Source organism: Podarcis vaucheri (genome assembly GCF_965113315.1).
Source record: "Podarcis vaucheri genome assembly, chromosome: 10".
Lineage (NCBI taxonomy): Eukaryota > Metazoa > Chordata > Lepidosauria > Squamata > Lacertidae > Podarcis > Podarcis vaucheri.
The window spans coordinates 71,644,396-71,665,197 of NC_138748.1; the positions used below are offsets into that span (position 1 = coordinate 71,644,396).

At 48.1% G+C, this 20,802-nt stretch overlaps 1 protein-coding gene across 1 annotated transcript; it reads left to right on the top strand.

Annotated features, from left to right (window-relative positions):
* Positions 1 to 202: 202 nt before the first annotated feature.
* On the top strand, positions 203 to 20,528 carry LOC309541476 (C-type lectin lectoxin-Lio2-like; the record flags this gene model as incomplete). The annotated part of the gene is made up of 5 exons (XM_082239367.1): positions 203 to 431; positions 2,023 to 2,102; positions 17,999 to 18,133; positions 18,439 to 18,550; positions 19,030 to 20,528. Coding segments are annotated over 5 exons (639 nt in total), but the record flags the coding sequence as incomplete, so codon positions are not given.
* Positions 20,529 to 20,802: the final 274 nt, after the last annotated feature.

The window sequence follows — 20,802 nt, forward strand, 5'->3', positions numbered from 1 at the left end:
CGGCATTTCCTTGCGCTGCTCTGGTTCACCAGAAGTGGCTTAGTCCTGCTGGCCACATGACCCGGAAGCTGTACGCCGGCTCCCTCGGCCAGTAAAGCAAGATGAGCGCTGCAACCCCAGTCACGACTGGACCTAATGGTCATGGGTCCCTTTACCTTTACCATTACCTTTACTTTGTACTGTGTGGATGAGATAATGTGTGTTTTTTTCTGTTAGAAAGAAAGAGAACGCCTTGCCTCCTGACCGATGGATAGAGGAAACTCAGCCTAGCAATTGTGTGTTTTGTGTTTTCTTTCTCCAGAAGCAGATGGGGCCTTCCTCCGACCCCAGGCTCAGCCTCCTTTGCACCTGCCTTCTTCTGATATGGCAGCTCTCCTTTGGCTTCGCAAAGAAAACAAAAGAAGCAGAAAAAAACTACTATGGTCCCACTGGTAAGGTATCATTTCATCTTGAAGGTGGTTGATGTCTCCTTAGGGAAAGAGCAGCTTCTGGCAGCATTAGAAAGCCAAGTGTAGATCCATTGGCTGTTTGGTTCAAAGTGACAGGATCCTGTTCTGTATACAGCACGCAGCTTCAATAGCACTTAGATTGTACCAGTTTTAATGTCTCCCAGGGCACTTCAATTTCAGGCCCCCTGACTTTAACCTTCAGGCCCCTGAATGGGATGGACCTATGAAATCTGTTAAACTGTTGGTACCTGTATCCTCTTCCCTGCACACAGACATTCCAGTTGGATACTGGTCTGTCCACCATCTTCATCTGTCAGTTGAGCTATCACCAAGAGAGGGGGTCTTTTCTGTGGTGGCCCCACCCCCATTATAGTTGCAGTGAACAGCTACACTTTTCAGAAGGCCTTAAAGTGCCAAAGAGCCTTCCCGTGAATCATTATTTCCCCATTTTTTTGGAACAGCCTTTTGCTATTAGAATTTCAACTTTTTTTGCTGTGAATCATTCTTGGTTTGGTAGTATTTATTTCCTAGTGGTTTTTATTATTGGTTGAAATAAGATTATCTATTGCTGTTAGTCTCCTTAGCTTCCCTTGGCTGGAAACTTGGCAGGTAAATAATTTAATACAATACAAGGAAAATATTATATGTCACATTGGACACCAAGAAAGTGGTGAACCCCGTGACCTGGGACGTCTTTGAGGCTGTTCAATTTCCCTTTGACTTTTATGGTACCCCAAAGATACTGTATTTTTAGGTGTATAAGATGAGCTTTATTGACCCAAAAATGAAGTTCAAAATTTAGGCTCATCTTATACACGGGTAGTGCTGAGGGGGGAATCCCGAAAATCGCTCACCCGCCGGAACACAGCACACAACCACTCACATCGTAGCTGCCTGATCGCTGCCATTAGCCCTCCCGCTTGCCGCTGAGGCATCCAATAGACAGCTGCCCTTGTCACAGCAAGCGGGAGCATGATTGGCAGCCACTGGCAGCAATCAAGGAGCTGATAAGTGGTTTCCACTCACGTTGCAGAAACGACCTGCCAGCGGCCACCAATCACCCTCCCGCTTCCTGCGACAAGGGCAGCTGTCTATTGGCTGCAGCAGTGGCAAGCAGGAGGGCTAATGGCGGCGATCAGGCAGCTGCGATGCGAGCGGTTGTGTGCTCCGTTTCAGTGCGCAAGCGATTTTCGGGATTCCCCCTGCTCACAACAATCAGGTGGCCAATGCCGAAAATTGATCACCTGCCGGAAGGAAACGTGAGTCTGAGTTTCTAAGAGGCGATTGGCCACTTGATTGTGGGGGAGAGATGGCAAAAATCGCTCATTCGTCGGAACGAAGTGCAAGCCCGTGATTGTAAGCGGCAATTGTAAGTGATGCGAGGGGTTGTGTGCTGCGTTCTGGTGGGTGAGAGATTTTTTGCATTCCCCCCAAATAATCCTCCCCAAAAGCTCAATCCCCCCCCTTTTTCTCAATTTTCAGGCCCCCAAAATACAGGTATTTTATTTCCACTGTTTCCTGTGCTGACGTGACCATGTTGAATGCTAATGTTCTCCTTCTCCATTACCTCAAGGCTGCCTCCCGGGCTGGACCAGAATAAAGGGAAGCTGCTATCAAATCTTTTTCGACCCTTTGAGATGGCATGAGGCAATGGTAAGAGGGGCCTCTAGGTGCTTTGAGTGGGTCCAGAAAGAGCAAGGGCATAAAACACAAGATATTCTTGAGAGTCTCTGCAGAAGACATGTTATGAATCTCAATCCCATGGCCATGTTTTTTATCCCAGGAGGCCATCTTTTGCATCTCAAGAGCTGATGAGATGTCATTTATGGATATGAAGTGAGGTTTTCCTTCACTAGGCCTTGGGCAACCAGCTCAGTTTATCAGTTTATCTTTCTTCTCAGATTCAGATGAGGCTGAGGAAGCTCAGGACCATTGCCTGGAACCACTAGGGGGCTGGATGAAGGCCACTGAAACTCAATCCTGGAAAGGTTCTGTGGGATAGTGATTGGATATATACTGTCAGAGCTGCCCTAGGTCCCAGCTCACAAAGCACCAACGCCAGTTCGTTGTTATATACAAAAGTCTTTATTGAAGTTCAGTTTGTCTTTCACATCAGCAGCGTGCAGCTCTACGTCTGAAACTCTAGACCGCCGAAGCTCCGTCTGAGTCTCCTCCCCCCAGACACCAGTTTAAGACCCTGGCCTTGCTCCACCTCTTCCTTTGCTCTTTCCTCCTCTGGGTCCGCCTGTCCGCTGGGGTCTCGCTCTTCCTAGACTCTTCTTCCCCTTTCCTCCGGGGGGCTTTAGGACCTGGTTCCCCATCCAGGTTTTCTGCTGTCCCGCGCGCCTGTACATTCGAACTTGGCGCGCGCGCCCAGCCGGCAACCTTCCTCCTGACCGTTACACTGCTCCTGTCACTGCTTCCCCCTTCGTGGAGGCTAGCTGGACCTGACCTCCCCTCCGTTCCCCCACTCTCCGACAGAGGCGTGGTCAGTCCCGACTCATATTCTCTTTTTTTAAAAAAATAATTTTTTATTGGTTTTACAAAGTTTTTAAAACAATACAAACATATAAAAGGACATACAAACACATATAATTTCATAACTTTTTTTCCATAAACCTTGTTTCTCGGACTCCCCCATACCTCCCCTTTCTGCATCCCAATTTCCAAAGTTTCCCAGCAACCTGCAAATAGTTCTGTCAAACATATGTCCTCTTAATCTTTCCTTCAGTCTAATCTTATATCACTGTAACCCTTTCTTCCTCAAAACCTCGACATTCTATCATTCAGCAAGTTTATAATAGTCCTTAAGATAGATTTTAAATTTCTTCCATTCTTCTTCTGCCGTCTCCTTCCCCTGGTCGCGGATTCTGCCAGTCATCTCAGCCAGTGTCATATAGTCCATCACTTTCATCTGCCATTCTTCCAGAGTGGGTAGATCTTGTGTCTTCCAATACTTTGCGATGAGTATTCTTGCTGCTGTCGTAGCATACATAAAGAAATTTCTATCTTTCTTTGACACCAATTGGCCGACAATGCCCAAGAGAAAGGCCTCTGGTTTCTTAGGGAAAGTACATTTAAGTACCTTTTTCATTTCATTATATATCATTTCCCAGAAAGCCTTAATCTTCAGGCACGTCTACCAAAGGTGATAAAAGGTACCCTCGGTTTCTTTGCACTTCCAACACTTACTGTCAGGCAAATGATAAATTTTTGCTAGCTTGACTGGTGTCATGTACCACCTGTAGATCATTTTCATAATATTTTCCTTTAAGGCATTACATGCCGTAAATTTTATACCGGTGTTCCACAACCATTCCCAGTCAGCAAACATAATGTTATGACCAATGTCCTGTGCCCACTTAATCATAGCCGATTTAACTGTTTCATCTTGTGTATTCCATTTCAGCAGCAAATTATACATTCTTGACAAGTTCTTGGTATTGGGTTCTAGCAATTCAATTTCTAATTTTGATTTCTCCACCTGGAAGCCAATTTTCCTGTCTTGTTTGTAAACCTCCATTATTTGATAATAATGGAGCCAATCTCGTACTTTAGGTTTCAATTTCTCGTGACTCTGTAATTTCAATTTATCTCCATCTTGTTCCAAAATTTCCCAATACTTTGGCCATCCGGCCTCCATATTGAGTTTCTTCAGTGCCTTAGCCTCCAAGGGTGACAACCATCTAGGGGTTTTGTTTTCCAACAGGTCTTTATATCTTATCCAAACATTAAACAACGCTTTTCTGACAATGTGATTTTTAAAGGCCCTATGCACTTTGACTTTATCATACCATAGATATGCATGCCAACCAAATGCGTTATTGAAACCTTCTAAATCCAAGATATCTGTGTTCTCGAGGAGCATCCACTCTTTCAGCCAGCAAAACGCTGCTGCTTCATAGTACAGTTTTAAGTCCGGCAGGGCAAATCCCCCTCTTTCTTTTGCGTCTGTAAGTACTTTAAATTTTATTCTGGGCTTTTTGCCCTGCCAGACAAATTTCGCAATGTCTTTCTGCCACCTCTTGAAACAGTCCATCTTGTCAAGGATCTGCAAAGTTTGAAACAAAAATAGCATTCTAGGCAATACATTCATCTTAATAACTGCAATTCGGCCTAACATTGACAGTTTCAAATTTGACCATATTTCTAGATCTTTTTTAATTTCTGACCAACATTTTTCATAGTTGTCTTTATACAAGTTCAAATTTTTAGATGTCAAGTGAACCCCTAGGTATTTCACCTTCTTAACCACTATCAAACCTGTCTCTTCTTGAAATTTCTCCTTCTCCATGACTGTTAATTTTTTCCCTAAGTTTCCCTTAGTTTTTTGTTTGTTCAGTTTGAATCCGGCTACCTGGCCAAATTGTTGAATTATCTCCAACACCCTTTTCGTACTAGTGTTTGGCTCTTGTAAGGTCAATACTAGGTCATCTGCAAAAGCCCTTAACTTGTAATGTTTAGCTCCGACCTGTACACCTTTAACCTGCTGGTCATTTCTAATCATATTCAGCAACACCTCCAGAACAGAAATGAAAAGCAATGGGGAAATTGGGCACCCCTGTCGTGTTCCTTTTTCTATCTTAAATTCCTCAGTTATCACATTATTTACAATCAGCTTAGCTTTTTGTTCAGAATATATCACACCCATACCGTTCTCAAATCCTTGGCCTACCCCCATCCCATGAAGATTCTTTTTCATAAAACTCCAAGAAATATTGTCAAAGGCTTTCTCCGCGTCCACAAAAATCAGCACTGCTTTGGTGTTTATGTTCACCTCTAGCAATTCCAAAATGTCTATTATATTCCTTACATTGTCTGATAAATGCCTTTTTGGGAGAAAGCCTGCTTGGTCCTTATGAATCTTCTCCATCAACACTCTTTTAAATCTTTTTGCCAAAATGTCTGCAAAAATTTTGTAATCCACATTAAGTAATGATATTGGGCGGTAGTTCTTAAGTTGAGTCTTTTCAGTCTCTGTCTTTGGTATGAGTGTAATATAAGCTTCTTTCCACGACTCTGGTGCCTTTTCCCCCTCTAAAATCTCGTTGCAGACTTCCTTTAACGGTTGAACCAACCACTCCTTCAAAGCTTTGTAGTATCTGGAAGTCAGTCCGTCTGGTCCTGGAGATTTGCCCAGTTGCATGTCCTGAATGGCTCCCTCTATCTCTTGTTCTGTTATTCTCTGGTTTAAATCCACCTTGCTTTGATGAGAGATTTTTTGTAATCCATATTTATTAAGGAATTCATCTATGTCCTCTTCAATTTGTGGCCCTTGAGAGTATAGTTTTTTAAAATTACTCAAAAAACAGTTTCTAATCTCGTTAGGTTTAGATATATTCTTTCCATCTACTTCTAGGCTTGTAACTGTATTTAGTTTCTGCCTTTTCTTCAATTGCCAAGCCAGAAGTTTACCACATTTATCTGCCGATTCAAATGTCTTTTGTTTCATTTGCTTTATCTTCCATTCAATCTCTTGATTCATCAATTCCATATATTGTGTTTGATATAACTTGATCTCTCTCAAGATCTCCTGGGACTTTGGTTTTGATCTTAGTTTTTTCTCTCCTTCTTTTATCTTTTCCAAAATCTTTTCCTTCTTCTCATTCTGCTTTCTCTTTTTTATTGAATTTTGTTGAATCAAAAATCCTCGCATCACAGCTTTACTTGCATCCCAGATCACTCTTTTTTCCACATCGGCCTTTAGATTTATTTCAAAGTAGTCCTTTAAAGTTTTTTGGGCCTTCATGTGGATCTCCTTATCTCGAAACAGGGTGTCATTCATCCTCCATCTAAATTGACCAGTTGTTGTAAGTTTCATTTCCATCTTCACGGCGTTATGGTCGGAGCAAGTTTTTGGGCAGATTTCTACCTTCTTAATCTTTGGAGCCATCCCACTAGTTATCCAAATTTAAACAATTCTGGTCCAGGTCATCATTGCTTGAGAGAAAAAAGTTCCCTCTCTCTCAAGAGGGTTCCTTGTTCTCCATATGTCTATTAGGTCCATATTTTCAGTCATTTCAAAGAAGGTCTTCGGAAGTCTCCCTTCCTTGGAGATTGTCAGTCTTTGTGCCTTGTCCATGTTTGTAGAAACCACACCGTTCATATCTCCCATAATTATTACATTGTAGTCCAAATAATCCATCAGAGTTTCATGGAGCTTCTTAAAAAATTCCACCTTGCCTTCATTTAGTGCATAAACTCCAACTATTAAAATTTTTTCTCCTTGTGCTTGTATTTCAACTGCCAGGTATCTTCCTTGTTCATCTTTAAACATCATTTTTGGAGCCCATTTCTCTTTTACATAAATCACAACTCCTCTTTTCTTGACTTTGTCCGATGAAATAAATTCTTGTCCTAGTCTTTTATTTATAAGTAGTTTCCTGTGTACCCTGGTTACATGGGTCTCTTGTAAGCAGATCAAGTCCAATTGTTCTCTTTTCAAGATATGAAACACTTGGCGTCTCTTCAAAGGCATGTTCAGCCCATTGCAATTCCAACTAAGGAATTGCAGGGCCATCTTGTTATTTTTCTGTTACTCCTCCAACAGCTCCAAGTTGTTGCTCTTCCTCTGATGGTGGTGGGTTAAGTCCAAACGGTAGGTTCAGAATGTCTAGTGCTCTCCTTTGTTCTGCAATTGGATCCACCGTTCCCTTCTGTAGATCCTCTTGGTTTCTCTCCAAAAACTTCTCTTTATCTTGAATTGTCTTTATTTTCACCTTCTTTCCCTTGTAGGAAACTCCCTTGTGGGAACTCCCACCTAAAGAGGATGTTGTTCTTCTTCAGCAGGTAGACCAGATCCTTATAGAAGGTTCTCACCTCCAAGATATATTTAGGGATATCTTTAAAAATTTGTATAGGTGATTTTTCAATTTCCAAGGCCTTTTGGTAATGTAGTTTTAATATTTTGTCTCTTTCTTCCTTGGATCTAAGGGTAATCAGACAATCCCTCGGAGTCTTTTTGTTCAGTCTCCTGCCCAGTCTAAATGCTGTTGTTATCTTAAATTCTTCCTCCTCCAGATCTTCCCCAAAATCAGCAAACTCTTGTGTTAGGAACTCCACCAGGCTGTCCCCTTCGCTCTCGGGAATTAATCTCAATTTCAGATTTCTTTCCTTTCTCTGTAATTCCATCAAAGACAAAGTTGCGTCATGTTCATAAACCTTTTTAGCAATCGGTTCTAGCTTCTCCTGTGTCTCTCCGGCAATACTTCTGGCTTCCTCTGCGATCTTACGTGTTGCAGAATTTTCTTCAATCAACCTGTTTATAGATTCTGTATTGCTCGTCACACTTTTTGTGTTCAAGTCCAGTCTTGCTGTTAGTTCTGTTAATTTCTGTGTATTTTCTGTACTCTGCTTTGTCAAAGTCTCCAAAGATTGATTTATCTTGAGTAACGCTTGTGTCACTGACTCCATGGAGGCAGCAGTCACTTGTCTTGTCCTGTTGTTCCTGTAGGAGTTAAACCTGTAATTGAGCCTCTTTTCTTTTGTTGCTGTTGTTGCTGTTGTTGCTGCTTAGCTTTGGCTCTGGTGGTTATCTCTTCTGCTGGGCCACTCATGTCCCAAGGACGTTCCCACAAAAACAGTCCCCTGATGGAAAATTCCACTGTCTTAAACTGTTACAGCCGTTACTTTAAGCCCTCTAGGGGGAGCAAAACAAAGTGTCCAAGTAAGGGAACAAAGAAGTTAAAAACAAGTATATCAGGAGGCTTGAAAATATATGCTGCAACACTTTTTCCAGTAGATACTCTTTCAACACACTCCAATATACTGTAGCAGCAAAGTCTAAAAACTTTGTATCAAACGAAACTTCAACCATGTAGCTTTCCCAAGAGTTTAAAGGCAGTTCAGTGCCCTAATGTCTTGTTTGGCAGTCCGTTTCAGGGTGTTAAGGCAGCAGAAGATTTTTTTTTTCCTTTTAAATAAATCATGCAGTTCTTAATGTCCCTTTTTCCTCCCCTCTGCCCTGCTTGCTAGAGGGGAGATCTAGATCCAATGTCAGGTTTAAATAGTCAAAGGATGTTTCATACGGATGCAGCTTTAAATTTCCGTTGCTTTAGCTGTCATGCAGTCGGGGGAAGGCAGACTTCCTTAACTTTCACCTTCCCCGTTTTCAGCCAGATTTCCAATTTTAAAAATTTTCAAATTAACGTTCAGTCTTACTCACAGGTTTTTCAGTCCCAAATTTACAGGAAGGAATCGGCGCTCTCCGTTCATGGTGACGCGGCTTCACTCTGCGGGCTGGGTAGCGACTCTCAGCACCGCGCTTTCCCGATGCCGTTCTGGAGCCTTTAAAAAGGCTCTTTCTGCAGTAAGGGGGGCGCTTCTGGTGCCCACCGAGTCTCCTTGTTCACAGGCTTCAGCGCCTGTGATTTTAGGGGTCCCCCGCTTGCCGTAGCGGGTCAGACCCGAACTCGCAGAGCAGTCCTCCTCCGGAGCTCGGAAAGAGGACCGCCATTAACGCTGGTGCCGACCGGAAGTCCTCCCGACTCATATTCTCTCCCTGCTGGAGGAGACGCTGCCCCTGACACCTGGGACTCTTCCCCCCCACTACGCTCTGGTGGGGAAGCTGGTCCTGATCTCCAGCTGCTGCTTTGGGAGTCCCCGCTGGCCCCTTGTTTCTGGTGTGTCTCCCCTGGGACCCCCCTTGCCCTGACCATCGGTGCCTCCTTCTGGGAATCTTCTGATTTGCTGGAGAAGCTCATGGAATCTCTCGGGTCACTGTCGTACTCCCCTACGCTGCCCTCAGATCCTTCCCCTTCGCTCTCCATCTCCTCTCTCCCCTGTACCTCTGCTCCTGATTCCCTGACATCCATCCCCCTTGAAGCCCCCCCTTCCCCCTCCCCCTCTTCTGGGGAGGGTTCCGGGTGCTCCAGTGCTGTGGGGGTGAGTGCGGGATACAGTTCCTTCCCCCTGGCGTGCAGCCGACCAGTTGGATCCGGCCAGCCCGTAATGGGCTCGTCGATGTCAATCTCCTCTGCTTCCATCTCTCTGCATTCGTGTTCGAACCCAAGGTCCTCCACCAACACGTCCATGTCCGTCTCTCCCCCTGTTACCTCGGGTGATGCTGCGTGCCAGGGCCCCCTTAGCAGTTCCCTGCTCCACCCCACCTCCGGTTGAGTGTCCCACCAATAAGAGCGATCTGTGGCAGACCCCGAGGGTGATCCCTCCGGGGAGCTTGTGTCTGGCGCCGTTTCCTCATCGGATGAGAACCCCTGGAACGTGCTGGTTGAAAGTGTGGGTGTGAAAAGCCAGTCGTCGAAATAATCTGCCGGCATAGGTCTGTGCGGGAAGAGTGCATGGAACTCGTCTTTGAGGTAGTGCTCCTCCAAGGCATAGTCCGGCACCCACCTGTTGGCGCTGGCTGGGGTGCCTTCCCTGGCGAGGAGATATTCAACTCCCTCTTCCCCCCCATCTCGAGTCTAAAATCTCCGTGACCTCGTTGAGTGGCACCGCCCTCGGTGACCCCTCCCCCGTTGGCGACTTCCTGAGTGGGCGAGGTGCGTTCCCTGGCACCTGAAACCTGTGGGGTTCCTTGTAGGGTGTGAGGACTGACCTATGAAATACCAGGTGCATTCTGGAGCCCTCCGGGAGTGTCAACCGGAAGGCCACTGGGTTGATCTGTGCCTCGACTTGGTAGGGCCCTAGCTGCTTGTGTTTGAGCTTCTTCTTAGCTAACATTCTGGCCGGCACTGCCTGGGCCGCTAACCAGACCCAGTCCCCCACCTGGATGTCTTCCCCGACTCTCCTGTGCCTGTCTGCCTGCACTTTGTAGGCGTGTTTTGCTAGTTCCAAGGTCCTTCGGAGTTGCTCGTGGACCTCCTGTAACTCTGCTGCCAAGTGCTCTGCTCCCCGTGGCTCCCCCTCCCCCTTTGTCTCTAACCCCGGGAAGGTTCTGGGATGCCGCCCATTGTTGGCGAAGAACGGTGTCACCCCTGTAGGGCCGTGCTTCGTGTTGTTGTAGGCGAACTCGGCCAACAGTAGGTAGTCCACCCAGGTCGATGGCTGTTGATTCGCGAAGCATCGCAGGTACTGCTGCATGATGGCGTTGACCCTCTCCGCCTGTCCGTTGGTCTGCGGGTGTCGTGCCGACGCTAAGTTGATCTTGACGTTCAGGATGCCCAGCAGCTTCTGCCAGAAGCTCGAGACGAATTGGCGACCCCGGTCGGACAGGATGGACCGTGGTAAGCCGTGAACTTTGAACATGTGGTCTATGAACAGTTTGGCTGTCTGTTCCGCTGTGGCCACCTTCGCGCAAGGAATGAAGTGCGCCATCTTGGTGAACAGGTCTACGACCACAAGTACCGCTGTTTTGCCTCGCGAGCTGGGCAGATCTGTGACAAAGTCCAGGGCCACCCTCTCCCACGGTTCAAGCGGCGTCTGAAGCGGTTCCAGCAGTCCCGCCGGCTTCCTGTGCACTGGCTTGGCCCTTTGGGATGTGTCACACCTAGAAACGTAATCCACGACTTGTGCCCTCATCTGGCGCCACCAAAAGTCCCTGGCCACCAATTCCGCCGTCTTGCCCTTGCCGAAGTGCCCAGCACTGGGCGCTTCGTGTAACTGCTGCAGGACTTTCGCTCGGAGGTTGTCTCCAGGCACGTAGAGAGCCCCTTTGCGGGTGAGCAGTCCGCTGCGTATCTGGAACTCGTAGTCCTTCGCTGTGCCTCTTCGCACCTCCTCCATCTTGGATTGTGCGAAGGCATCCGTCTGCAGCGCGTGACGCACTGCGTCCAGGTCCAGGGTGGCTGAAGCGCATGCCCACGCTGTCGGTGCGAAAATGTGTTTGGCTGCCACCGGTGCCGCTTCCTCGAGATACTGCGGTTTCCTGGATAGTGCATCCGCCATGACGTTGTTGTCTCCCGGGATGTATTCTATCCGGAAGTCAAAATCCGCGAAGAACTCCGCCCAGCAGATGTGTCTCTGGTTCAGGAACCGCGCCGTGCGCCAGTACTCCAGGTTCTTATGGTCCGTGCGGACCTGCACAGTGTGTCTGGCTCCGATGAGGAAGTGCCGCCACGCCTTGAAGGCTGCATGAATGGCCAGCAACTCCCTGTCCCAGATGGTGTAGTTCTGTTCCGACTTGCTGAGCTTCCTGGAGTAGAATGCGCAGGGCCTCCAGTTCCCTTGCGGATCTTGCTGCAACAGGACCGCCCCCACCGCTCTGTCTGATGCGTCAGTCTCAACCCTCATTGGTTTGCCAGGGTTTACGTGTAGCAGCTGTTCTTCGGACGCGAAGAGACGCTTGAGTCTCCGAAAGGACTGTTCCGCCTGGTCCGTCCAGGTGAACTTCTTCTTCTTGGAGCTGAGGGTGTCCGTGATGGCCGCCGTCTCCTACGCGAACCCCTTGATGAACTTGCGGTAAAAGTTGCCGAAGCCGACGAATTTCTGGACCTCCTTCCGATTGCGCGGGCTCTTCCAGTCCAACACCGAGCGGACCTTGGCGCTGTCCATGGCGTGTCCCTTGTCGGACAGCTTGTAGCCCAGGAAATCCACCTCCGTCACGTCGAACTGGCACTTCTCCAGTTTGGCGTAAAGTCTGTGCTCCCGTAGTCTCTGCAGGACCTCCTTGACGTCTCCCTCGTGAGCCTCCTGCGATTGCGAGAGGATCAGGATGTCGTCTAGGAAGCATATGTCGTCTAGCAAGATGGCGGCGCGCATAGACGCTGCGGCTTAATGCTCTCCCTTAGCGTTTTGCTTTGTTTTTATTATTTTATTTGGTCTGAGTATGTCTGGTCGGGCAAGAAAGATTAACAGCAGGCAGATTTACAGCAGGCAAGAACTTTTGAAGGTCGGGTTGCAGTGTGAACAAGCTGTAAGAGCTGATTATTTTCGCCCAGATAACGTTCCTGTGGGAGTAGCCAGGCCGCCGGGCTCTCCATGGATTACTATGCCTCCAGGGAGGAGGCGAAGGCGGCGTAGAGACAGGAGGCAAAGGCGGGGTTGTCGGGCTGGTGTCCTGGTAAGATTACAGAGGAGTCCATCTAAGCCACCACTCCCTAGCATATTTCTTGCTAATGTGAGATCTCTTGCCAACAAGATGGATGAATTGAGGCTGCAGGCAGCAAAGAATAGCCTTGTAAAAGATTGCTGCGTTTTATTTGTCATTGAGACATGGCTTCAACCGTCCATACCAGACACAGTAATTCAGTTGGAAGGCTGTGCGGTACATCGTCAGGATCGAGGAATGGACTTCGGAAAAACCAAAGGAGGGGGGCTGTGTGTATATGTGAACAAATGCTGGTCCAATAATTCTAAGATTGTGGGCAGTCACTGTTCACTGGATTTGGAATATGTGGCTGTTAAATGCAGACCAGCCTATCTCCCTAGGGAGTTCACAGCTGTTATGCTAACTGGCGTGTACGTGCCACCAGATGCCAATGCCAACTTGGCTTTGGGATGCCTGCAGAGCCTTATCAGCAGTCAGCAAGACAAGTACCTTGAAGCTGTGCACATCATTGCGGGAGATTTCAACCATGTTGAACTCAAAACAGTGCTTCCAACGCTCTATCAGCATGTGAAATGCCCCACAAGAGGGGATAAGACACTGGATAAAGTTTATTCGAATGTAAATCACGGCTATAGGGCTTTACAGCTGCCACACTTGGGCCAGTACGACCATATGTCTCTGTTCCTGGTGCCAGCATATATCCCACTCAGGAAACGGGCTCCTACAATATTAAAATCTGTTAAAATCTGGCCTGTAGGTGCTATTCACCAGCTGCAGGACTGTTTTGAGAGAACCAATTGGGATATTTTCGATCGTTCGGACCTGGAGGAGTACACGGCGGCAGTACTGTGCTATATCAATCACTGCACAGACAGTGCAGTGATTGATATAGCACAGTATAGGCTGCTGTTTGTGGATTTTAGCTCTGCTTTTAACACTATCCTCCCCCATAGACTGGTGTCCAAGCTAGAGACGATTGGACTCCCCAACTCCACCTGTCTCTGGGTTTTGGATTTTTTGTCAGAACGTTCTCAGAGGGTTAGAGTAGGGTCACATGTGTCCACAGCCCTTAGCCTTAACACCGGCTCACCACAGGGTTGCGTGTTGAGTCCCCTGCTCTATGCTCTCTATACGTATGACTGTACAGCCATCTACTCCAGCAACAAAATCATCAAGTTTGCTGATGATACCACGGTGGTGGGGCTCATTTCAGGAGGGGATGAGTCCGCCTATCGGGACGAGGTGGAGCGGCTCTGTGTTTGGTGTGGAGAGAACAATCTGGCTCTCAATACGGCTAAGACCAAGGAATTGGTGGTGGATTACAGGAAAAAAAGGCGGACATTCAGCCCTTGTATATCAACGGGGAACGGGTGGAGAGGGTGGCGGAATTCAGGTTTTTGGGAGTGACTATGGATCAGGGCATGACTTGGAGCGCAAATACCACTGCTCTGGTGAAGAAGGCCCAGCAGAGAATTTATTTCCTCAGACTTTTAAAAAAGAACAATCTGAGTGAGAGACTGCTGGTGTCCTTCTACCGAGGCTCCATAGAGAGCATACTTACATACTGTATTTGTGCTTGGTTCTCCAGTTGTACAGCTAGGGAGAGGAAGGTGCTCCAGAAGGTCATAAACACAGCCCAAAGGATTATTGGTCACCCTCTCCCACCTTTGGAAGAACTGTACGGTTCCCGTTGCCTTAGGAAAGCAAACAACATCCTGCAGGATCCATCTCACCCGGGATACAGTCTGTTTGCACTACTGCCTTCTGGCAGGAGGTATAGAAACATCAAGTCAAGGACAAATAGACTGAAAAACAGTTTCTATCCAAGAGCTGTGGCCTTTTTGAATGCTGTAACTCGATAGTGAGACCTGGGAGTTAGATGGGTGTGGGTGTGGGTGTGGTTGGAAGGTGGTTTGTTTGTTTGGTTGTTGCTGTTGTTTTGCTTTTGTTGTTTTTAAGGGATGGCATCCAATTTCGTTGCACTTGTGCAATGTTGCACTAGTGTAATGACAATAAAGAATCTATCTATCTATCTATACGCACTTCTTGTAGAGGAGTCCCGCTAACACGTGGTGCATGAAGGCTTGGAAACAATGGGAGCCATTTTGCAGACCAAACGGCATAACTCTATATTCATAGGTGCCTAAAGGCGTAAACATGGCCGTCTTCCACTCATCGCCCTCCCACATGCGTATAAGGTTGTACGCCCCTCATAGATCCAACTTGGTGAAGATCTGTCCCTTCCTCTCCGTCACGAGCAGGTCGTCAATCTTGGGCATGGGGAATGCTGTGGGCTTTGTCCTGGAATTTATGATCCTGTAATCAACTACGAGTCTCCGTTGGAGCGTGTCCTTCTCCTTCACGAAAAACACGGGACTGCCCCCCACTGCTTTGGATTCTTGGATGAATCCCCACTTCAAGTTGTGATCTATGAACTCCCTGAGTTCTTGCAGTTCGTCCTCAGACATGGAATATAGTTTTCCAGTCGGCAGCGTCGCCCCCGGCAGGAGGTCAATCGTGCAGTCGTAGGGCCGGTGGGGAGGCAGCTTGTCCGCTTCCTTCTCGCAGAAGACCTCCAAAAACGCCTTGTACTTGTTGGGCACTGCCTGCATCATGCCTAGGTGCAGCTGCTGTTCATCTTCCTGTCCCTCCTCTTCTTGGCCGGTTCGGATGCAGTGTTCTGCACAGTAGGAGGAGCAGAAGGTCAATTGCCGCTGGTACCACGCTAATGCCGGGCTGTGCCTATCCAGCCAACTCATACCCAACACTATGGGCGTGTCCGACAGGTGGGTGACGTTGAAGCTGATGACTTCACGGTGATTTCCAATTTGCATCACCATAGGTGGTGTTTGCTGTACCACCTGCCCTCCCAGCAGCTCTCTGCCATCGACCGTGACGACGTTTAGGGGCATCGTGGCTGGTAGGAGCGCTATGCGATGTCGCCTGATGAAGTCCACCCCCACAAAGTCTGCATTACTACCAGAGTCAATGGTAATAGGGACTTCCAGGATGAATCCATTTGGCAGCTGGAGTGATGTGGTGAGTTGCACCACTGGTTTGGGTGGGAGGGGGTCCGTGGGCTGCAAAATCTCTGGGGACTGCTTCACTGACTCACCTGGCTGGGCCCCAGTGCCTCTGCCTCCAACCAGGCTTCGTCGTTTCCCTGCAGCTGTTCCCCCTGCTGAACTGCTCCTCTTACTGTTGCTGAGGCTGCAGTGTGCTTCTGTATCCTCTGGGGACACTCTTTGGCCATGTGCTGTGCACTGTCGCAGATGTAACACTTCCTGCTCCCTCTAGGAGCCTTCGTCTTGACTGCTCCAGGTGTTTCGGCTCTGGTCGCTGTCTGAGCCTTGGCACCACCTATCTCCATCGGCTCTTCTCCCTCCCCCAGTGGAGGCGTGGAGTGCGCACGCCCTGTTCGTCTGGGAATGCAGGGAGGTGTTCTGGCCGGTGCGCGTGCCAGACGACCCTCATCCCTGCTCCAGGGGCGTTCTTCCAGGCGTACCCCTATCGTCAGCGCTCTCTGGACGACTTCTGTGGTGGTGGTAGGTCTCTCCCCCCTCGCCAGCTCATCTTTCACTGGTCCATTTAGCCCCTCCCAGAACAGATCCCTCACAGCAGCGGAGTCCTTCTCCCAGCCCAGCACATTTACCAACGCAAAAAAGCGGGAGTGATATTGTCTCACCGTGGCTTTGCCCTGCTGCAGCCCGTGCATTTCCCTCCTGGCCAGATCCACATCTACCGTTGATTTAAAACAAGCGTCCATAGCCTCGATAAATGCGTCTGAATCCTGGAGGGCGGGATCATTTTCGCGCCATAAATTGCGCAGCCACGATTTAGCTTCCCCATGCAGCTGAGTTATTATGAAGCCTACTTTCTCCTCCTCATCTCTAAAGTCTTTCTGAAGCAAATTGAGCGCGAAAACTATGTCTGCTCTGAAGTTGGGATACTGCTCCAGGTTCCCGTCGAAGTGGGCTACAATGCTGCCCCCCCCCCCTCTTCCCAAGGCCAACTCCCTCCGGCTTGGGTCCTGGCAGCCCCTCTTTGCCCAAACGTTCCCACCTGGTTTGCAGATCTCGGCAGCGCGCTTCTGCTTCCTCTTCCCTCTTTCTGGAGGTTGCTACTTCTGCGTAAAGCCTCGTGACTGCTTCTTCTGCTCTTTCCTCCTCTGGGTCCGCCTGTCCGCTGGGGTCTCGCTCTTCCTAGACTCTTCTGACGCTGAGTCCCCTGAGTCTTCCCCCTGCCTCCGGCGGGCTTTAGGACCTGGTTCCCCATCCAGGTTTTCTGCTGTCCCACGCGCCTGTACATTCGAACTTGGCACGCGTGCCCAGCTGGTAACCTTCCTCCTGACCGTTACACTGCTCCTGTCACTGCTTCCCCCTTCGGGGAGGCTAGCTGGACCTGACCTCCCCTCCGTTCCCCCACTCTCCGACAGAGGCGTGGTCAGTCCCGAATCATATTCTCTCCCTGCTGGAGGAGACGCTGCCCCTGACACCTGGGACTCTTCCCCCCCCCCCACTCTTCATAGGCTGGAAGTAGGCAGGACTTCTTTAAGATGGCTTGAGATGGTGGGCTCTGACCTCAAGGCTGCCTTGTCTAAATAAATAGGAATGATGTTCCTGCTATGGTAGGGCACGGCCCTGGCATTCTCCTACCATGTCCTGATTAGCCAAGCTCATCCGAATAGAATGGGTATTTTGCCAGGTACTGTTCCTCCTTCCGGGAGGGAATATATTAACAGATCAACACAGCTACCTGCACTTTTTCATCCGTTCAAGGCAAGGCTTTCAATTCTCCTTGGGGACAGGTTGGCTGTTGTCTCCAGCTTCTGCACAAACATAAAATGACCACTACGCCACCGGACATTGCCCAAGCATGCTGCATGATGGATCTGGCAGCCTTAAAAGTGCACATGCCATTCATTAGATGGGCATGATGGGGGGAAATTTTGCTTTGAAGCACATCTTAATGAGAGCAACTCGATTTGGCATGTCCTGAAATAACACACCTCGAAACAGAGGCATCATTTGAAATTTTGTTCTCCCCAAAAATATTTTGAACAAACATACATACACTTCACACGGCATGTAGTGTACGTGAGTAAGATAAGCACGTTACGAGGCATGCATGCACAGACACCACAGGGCACAGCCTTGAAGATTTGTGGGGCTCTTGGCCCCCTGCCCACCAGTTGGCACCACTGTATTAGAGGAAATCATGGGTAAAGTGTATTCTTGAAAATAACACCCAAAGCTGCAGTATATGAGGTGAAATTGCAAACAAATGTTTTTATACTGGGGCAATGTACACTCAAATGCTGCTCAGTTCTCCCGAGAACTTTTTTTTTTATAAACAAAATCACAAACTGAAAGTGGAGAATCTAATTAAAAACCAGACAATGAAGAAACTAAGCGAGACACAAATGGGGATATTGCACCATGCTGGATCTCAGTTGGCCGAACAAAGCTTGCATTTCAATCAGTCACATGTCCAGAGCTGGATTTCCACGTATTGCGACTGCACTATTCAACCTTGAGCCTGACTTTGAGGAGAATTCAAAGGTAAGTGTAGTTGCATAAAACTCATTCTTTTTTCCACCTCTCAGAAAACCTGCCATATGTTTGACCGGACTTCTGAGCTTGCCTCTATCCATGATATGGAAGAACTGCGTTCAGTGTCTGAAATGCTTCTAATTACAAAGGTACTACGTGTCTGGATTGGATTGTCAGTCAAGGATAAGGTGAGTCTCCAAGGCCTTCTCCTCCTCCTCCGTCAGCACTGTTGGAGCTGATAGTAAATGAATTCAGTGGGAAGATTCTTCTATGGGGCTTCCCCAGCTGATGAAATGCTACGAGAAGGTTTTCTGGACTCAACATACTGGAGGCCAATACAGTCATGGTGGGCTCCTGGCTGATGTCTTGCAACTCAAATAATGTTGTCTGTGGATCTTTTGGGTGGAATCATCAAGGAGTGTGCTGTGTCTTGGAAGTGTCTCCTTGTGATCTGTTCTTTCTAAAGAACATCCCACCTCTCTTGTCCCTACAGGATGGAAATTGGGAGTGGACAGATGGCTCTGTTCCCGAGTTCCTACCGTGGACTAAGGGAGAACCTATGAGAAGTGGCATCAACTCATGTGTCTACTTGTTTCATGTGGACGGTAAGGAGTCCGCTCTCAGAACTGGTACTTTGGAGCTGCCATGCTCAAAGCAATGCGGGTTGCAGTATTTTCTTGATTTCTACTGCGGGTGTGCGATGTGCTCCTTGCCTGCTCTTAGGCCAAGAGTGAAGGACTTCCTTTAGAGCCCTTTCATCTGTTTGGTAGAGATATTCCCAAGCTGCCTTACAAGAATCTAGCCTTCCCAAAGGGGCTCAGACTGACAGGGAACACCATCCTAATCCACTTTTGCTTTCCACTCAAGGTCCTCCCCATATAGATGCCACCACCCGCCTTGGCCAATTTAGTATTGGATGGGTGGCTGGGTTTCTTCTGAATGGGAGAAGAAGAAAAGACATTCTTTGCAGGCACCATGGGGTATGTGGGTGCATGTGTTTTGAGGGTGTGGGGGTCCCAGCAGCAGCACGCCACGGAGCCCCTGATGTCACTCTGCCTAAGCTCATTTCTCTTTTTATTTCCAGTTTTTTTGAGATTTAGAGCTGAGGATTGCCGATATGAAGAATCCTATATTTGTGAACATAAGCCAGCATCTGCATCCTCCTGACCTGTTCGCTCTCCATGGCTGACCCCATCAAGTCTCAGAAGCTTCCATCCAACACTGTCTTTCTACCTGCGCCTTTTTCAGAGTATGAAAACGTCAGAGGTGCCCTTCTGCCCCATTCCAGTGGCCCATCTATTCCAGCGTCCTGCTCTCACAGTAGCCTGCAATAGATCTAATTGAATCCTGCAAGTAGCAAGAGCCCCCTTTCTTGGGAGCCCAGGATGAAGAAACTTGAGGTTCACCAACGTCAGGAGGACAACAGCCTCCCCTTCCCTAATAGATGCCTCAGCCCATTGTGAATTTAAACACATGCCCCTGAAACAAGAACCAATTCCTTTCCTTTATTACTTCCTGCCCCTCCCAACTCACTGGTCTCCAATATCCTGATTCAGATTGCATTTAGGACATTCAACTGGTCTCTTTCACTGTGCAAAGAACCAATGCACTTTTATGGCAGTGTCTTCTAGAGCCCTGGGAAGGGTGGAGCCTTAATGAAAGCAATCCCTCTGCAGAGGAACAATGACTGTTTGCAGGTGCGGCTTGAATCCAAACCACACCTGCAAAAAGACAAAGTGGGGCTTCCAGCCAGCCCCCTTGCAGCTGTGCTCTCAGCGCAAACCAGCTGCTTGTTGCTGAAAGGGTGTCTCCAAAGGGGCTTCAGTCCAGCACTAATTAGATGAGAGAAAGACACCCCCCCCCCTTGGCAGCAGTAGGACGTTCCCAATGGGGTTTGCTCTTAGCACCGATCAGTGGTGAAGAGGAGGGCCTCTGTGATGCACTTTCCAATCTGTAAGAGAAATCTACGGGGGAAATATGTAATGCAACCAATTCAAGGAGCGCTTGCTGTCCCCATTCCTGCTTGCAAAGGATTAATTAGGAGCTCAATTTCAGCTCCCAATTGTCCTGTTGTCCACCCCTAATGTTACACAGAACCATAAAATTGTGAAAGTGGAAGGGACCCTGAGGGTCATCTAGGCCAACCCCCTGGAATGCCGGAATCACAACGAAAACATCCCTGGCAGGCTGTCATCCCACCTCTGCTTTCGAACCTGCAACAAAGGAGAATTCACCACCTTCTGAGGGCGTCCATTCCACTGTCAAATAGCTCTTACACTCAGAAAGTTCATCCTTGTGTTTATCTGGAATCTCCTTTTTTTATACCTGAATCAATTGAGGATATAGTTGGGAGGGGAACAGCCTTGTAGGTGCCCCATCCCTCGTATAATATATATAAGATGATGGGGACTGAGGGCAACAGAGGCACTTGCAGAAAGAAATGTCACAACCATTTTGAGATGCCAAGAGATCTACTGGGCAATGAGCAGAAGAAGGAACCTCCTTCACTGCAGATCTCTGACCTTTTCATCATTCTGATGGGGAAGCATAATTTTTAAAATATGTACATGCCTCTACACATATGTTGCAGAAGTAAATACTCATATATTGCATCAGCCTCAGCGGCTTCTCTTGTATAGTTTTATTGCTTTATTGTTTGGCGCCCAGCCACGCTTCCCCTGTGAGCCTTTGCAGCTTCTGTTTACGCAGTGTGGCTTTAGAGCGGTCGTAAAGCAATTAGCAGAATTACACAGCGCCTGTGTGTCGAAAGGGCAGTAAATCAGTCCAGACGGTTCTTCTGTCCTAATATCTCTTTATTGGAAACAAATAGCGTATTAACAATCCACAATCAGCCATC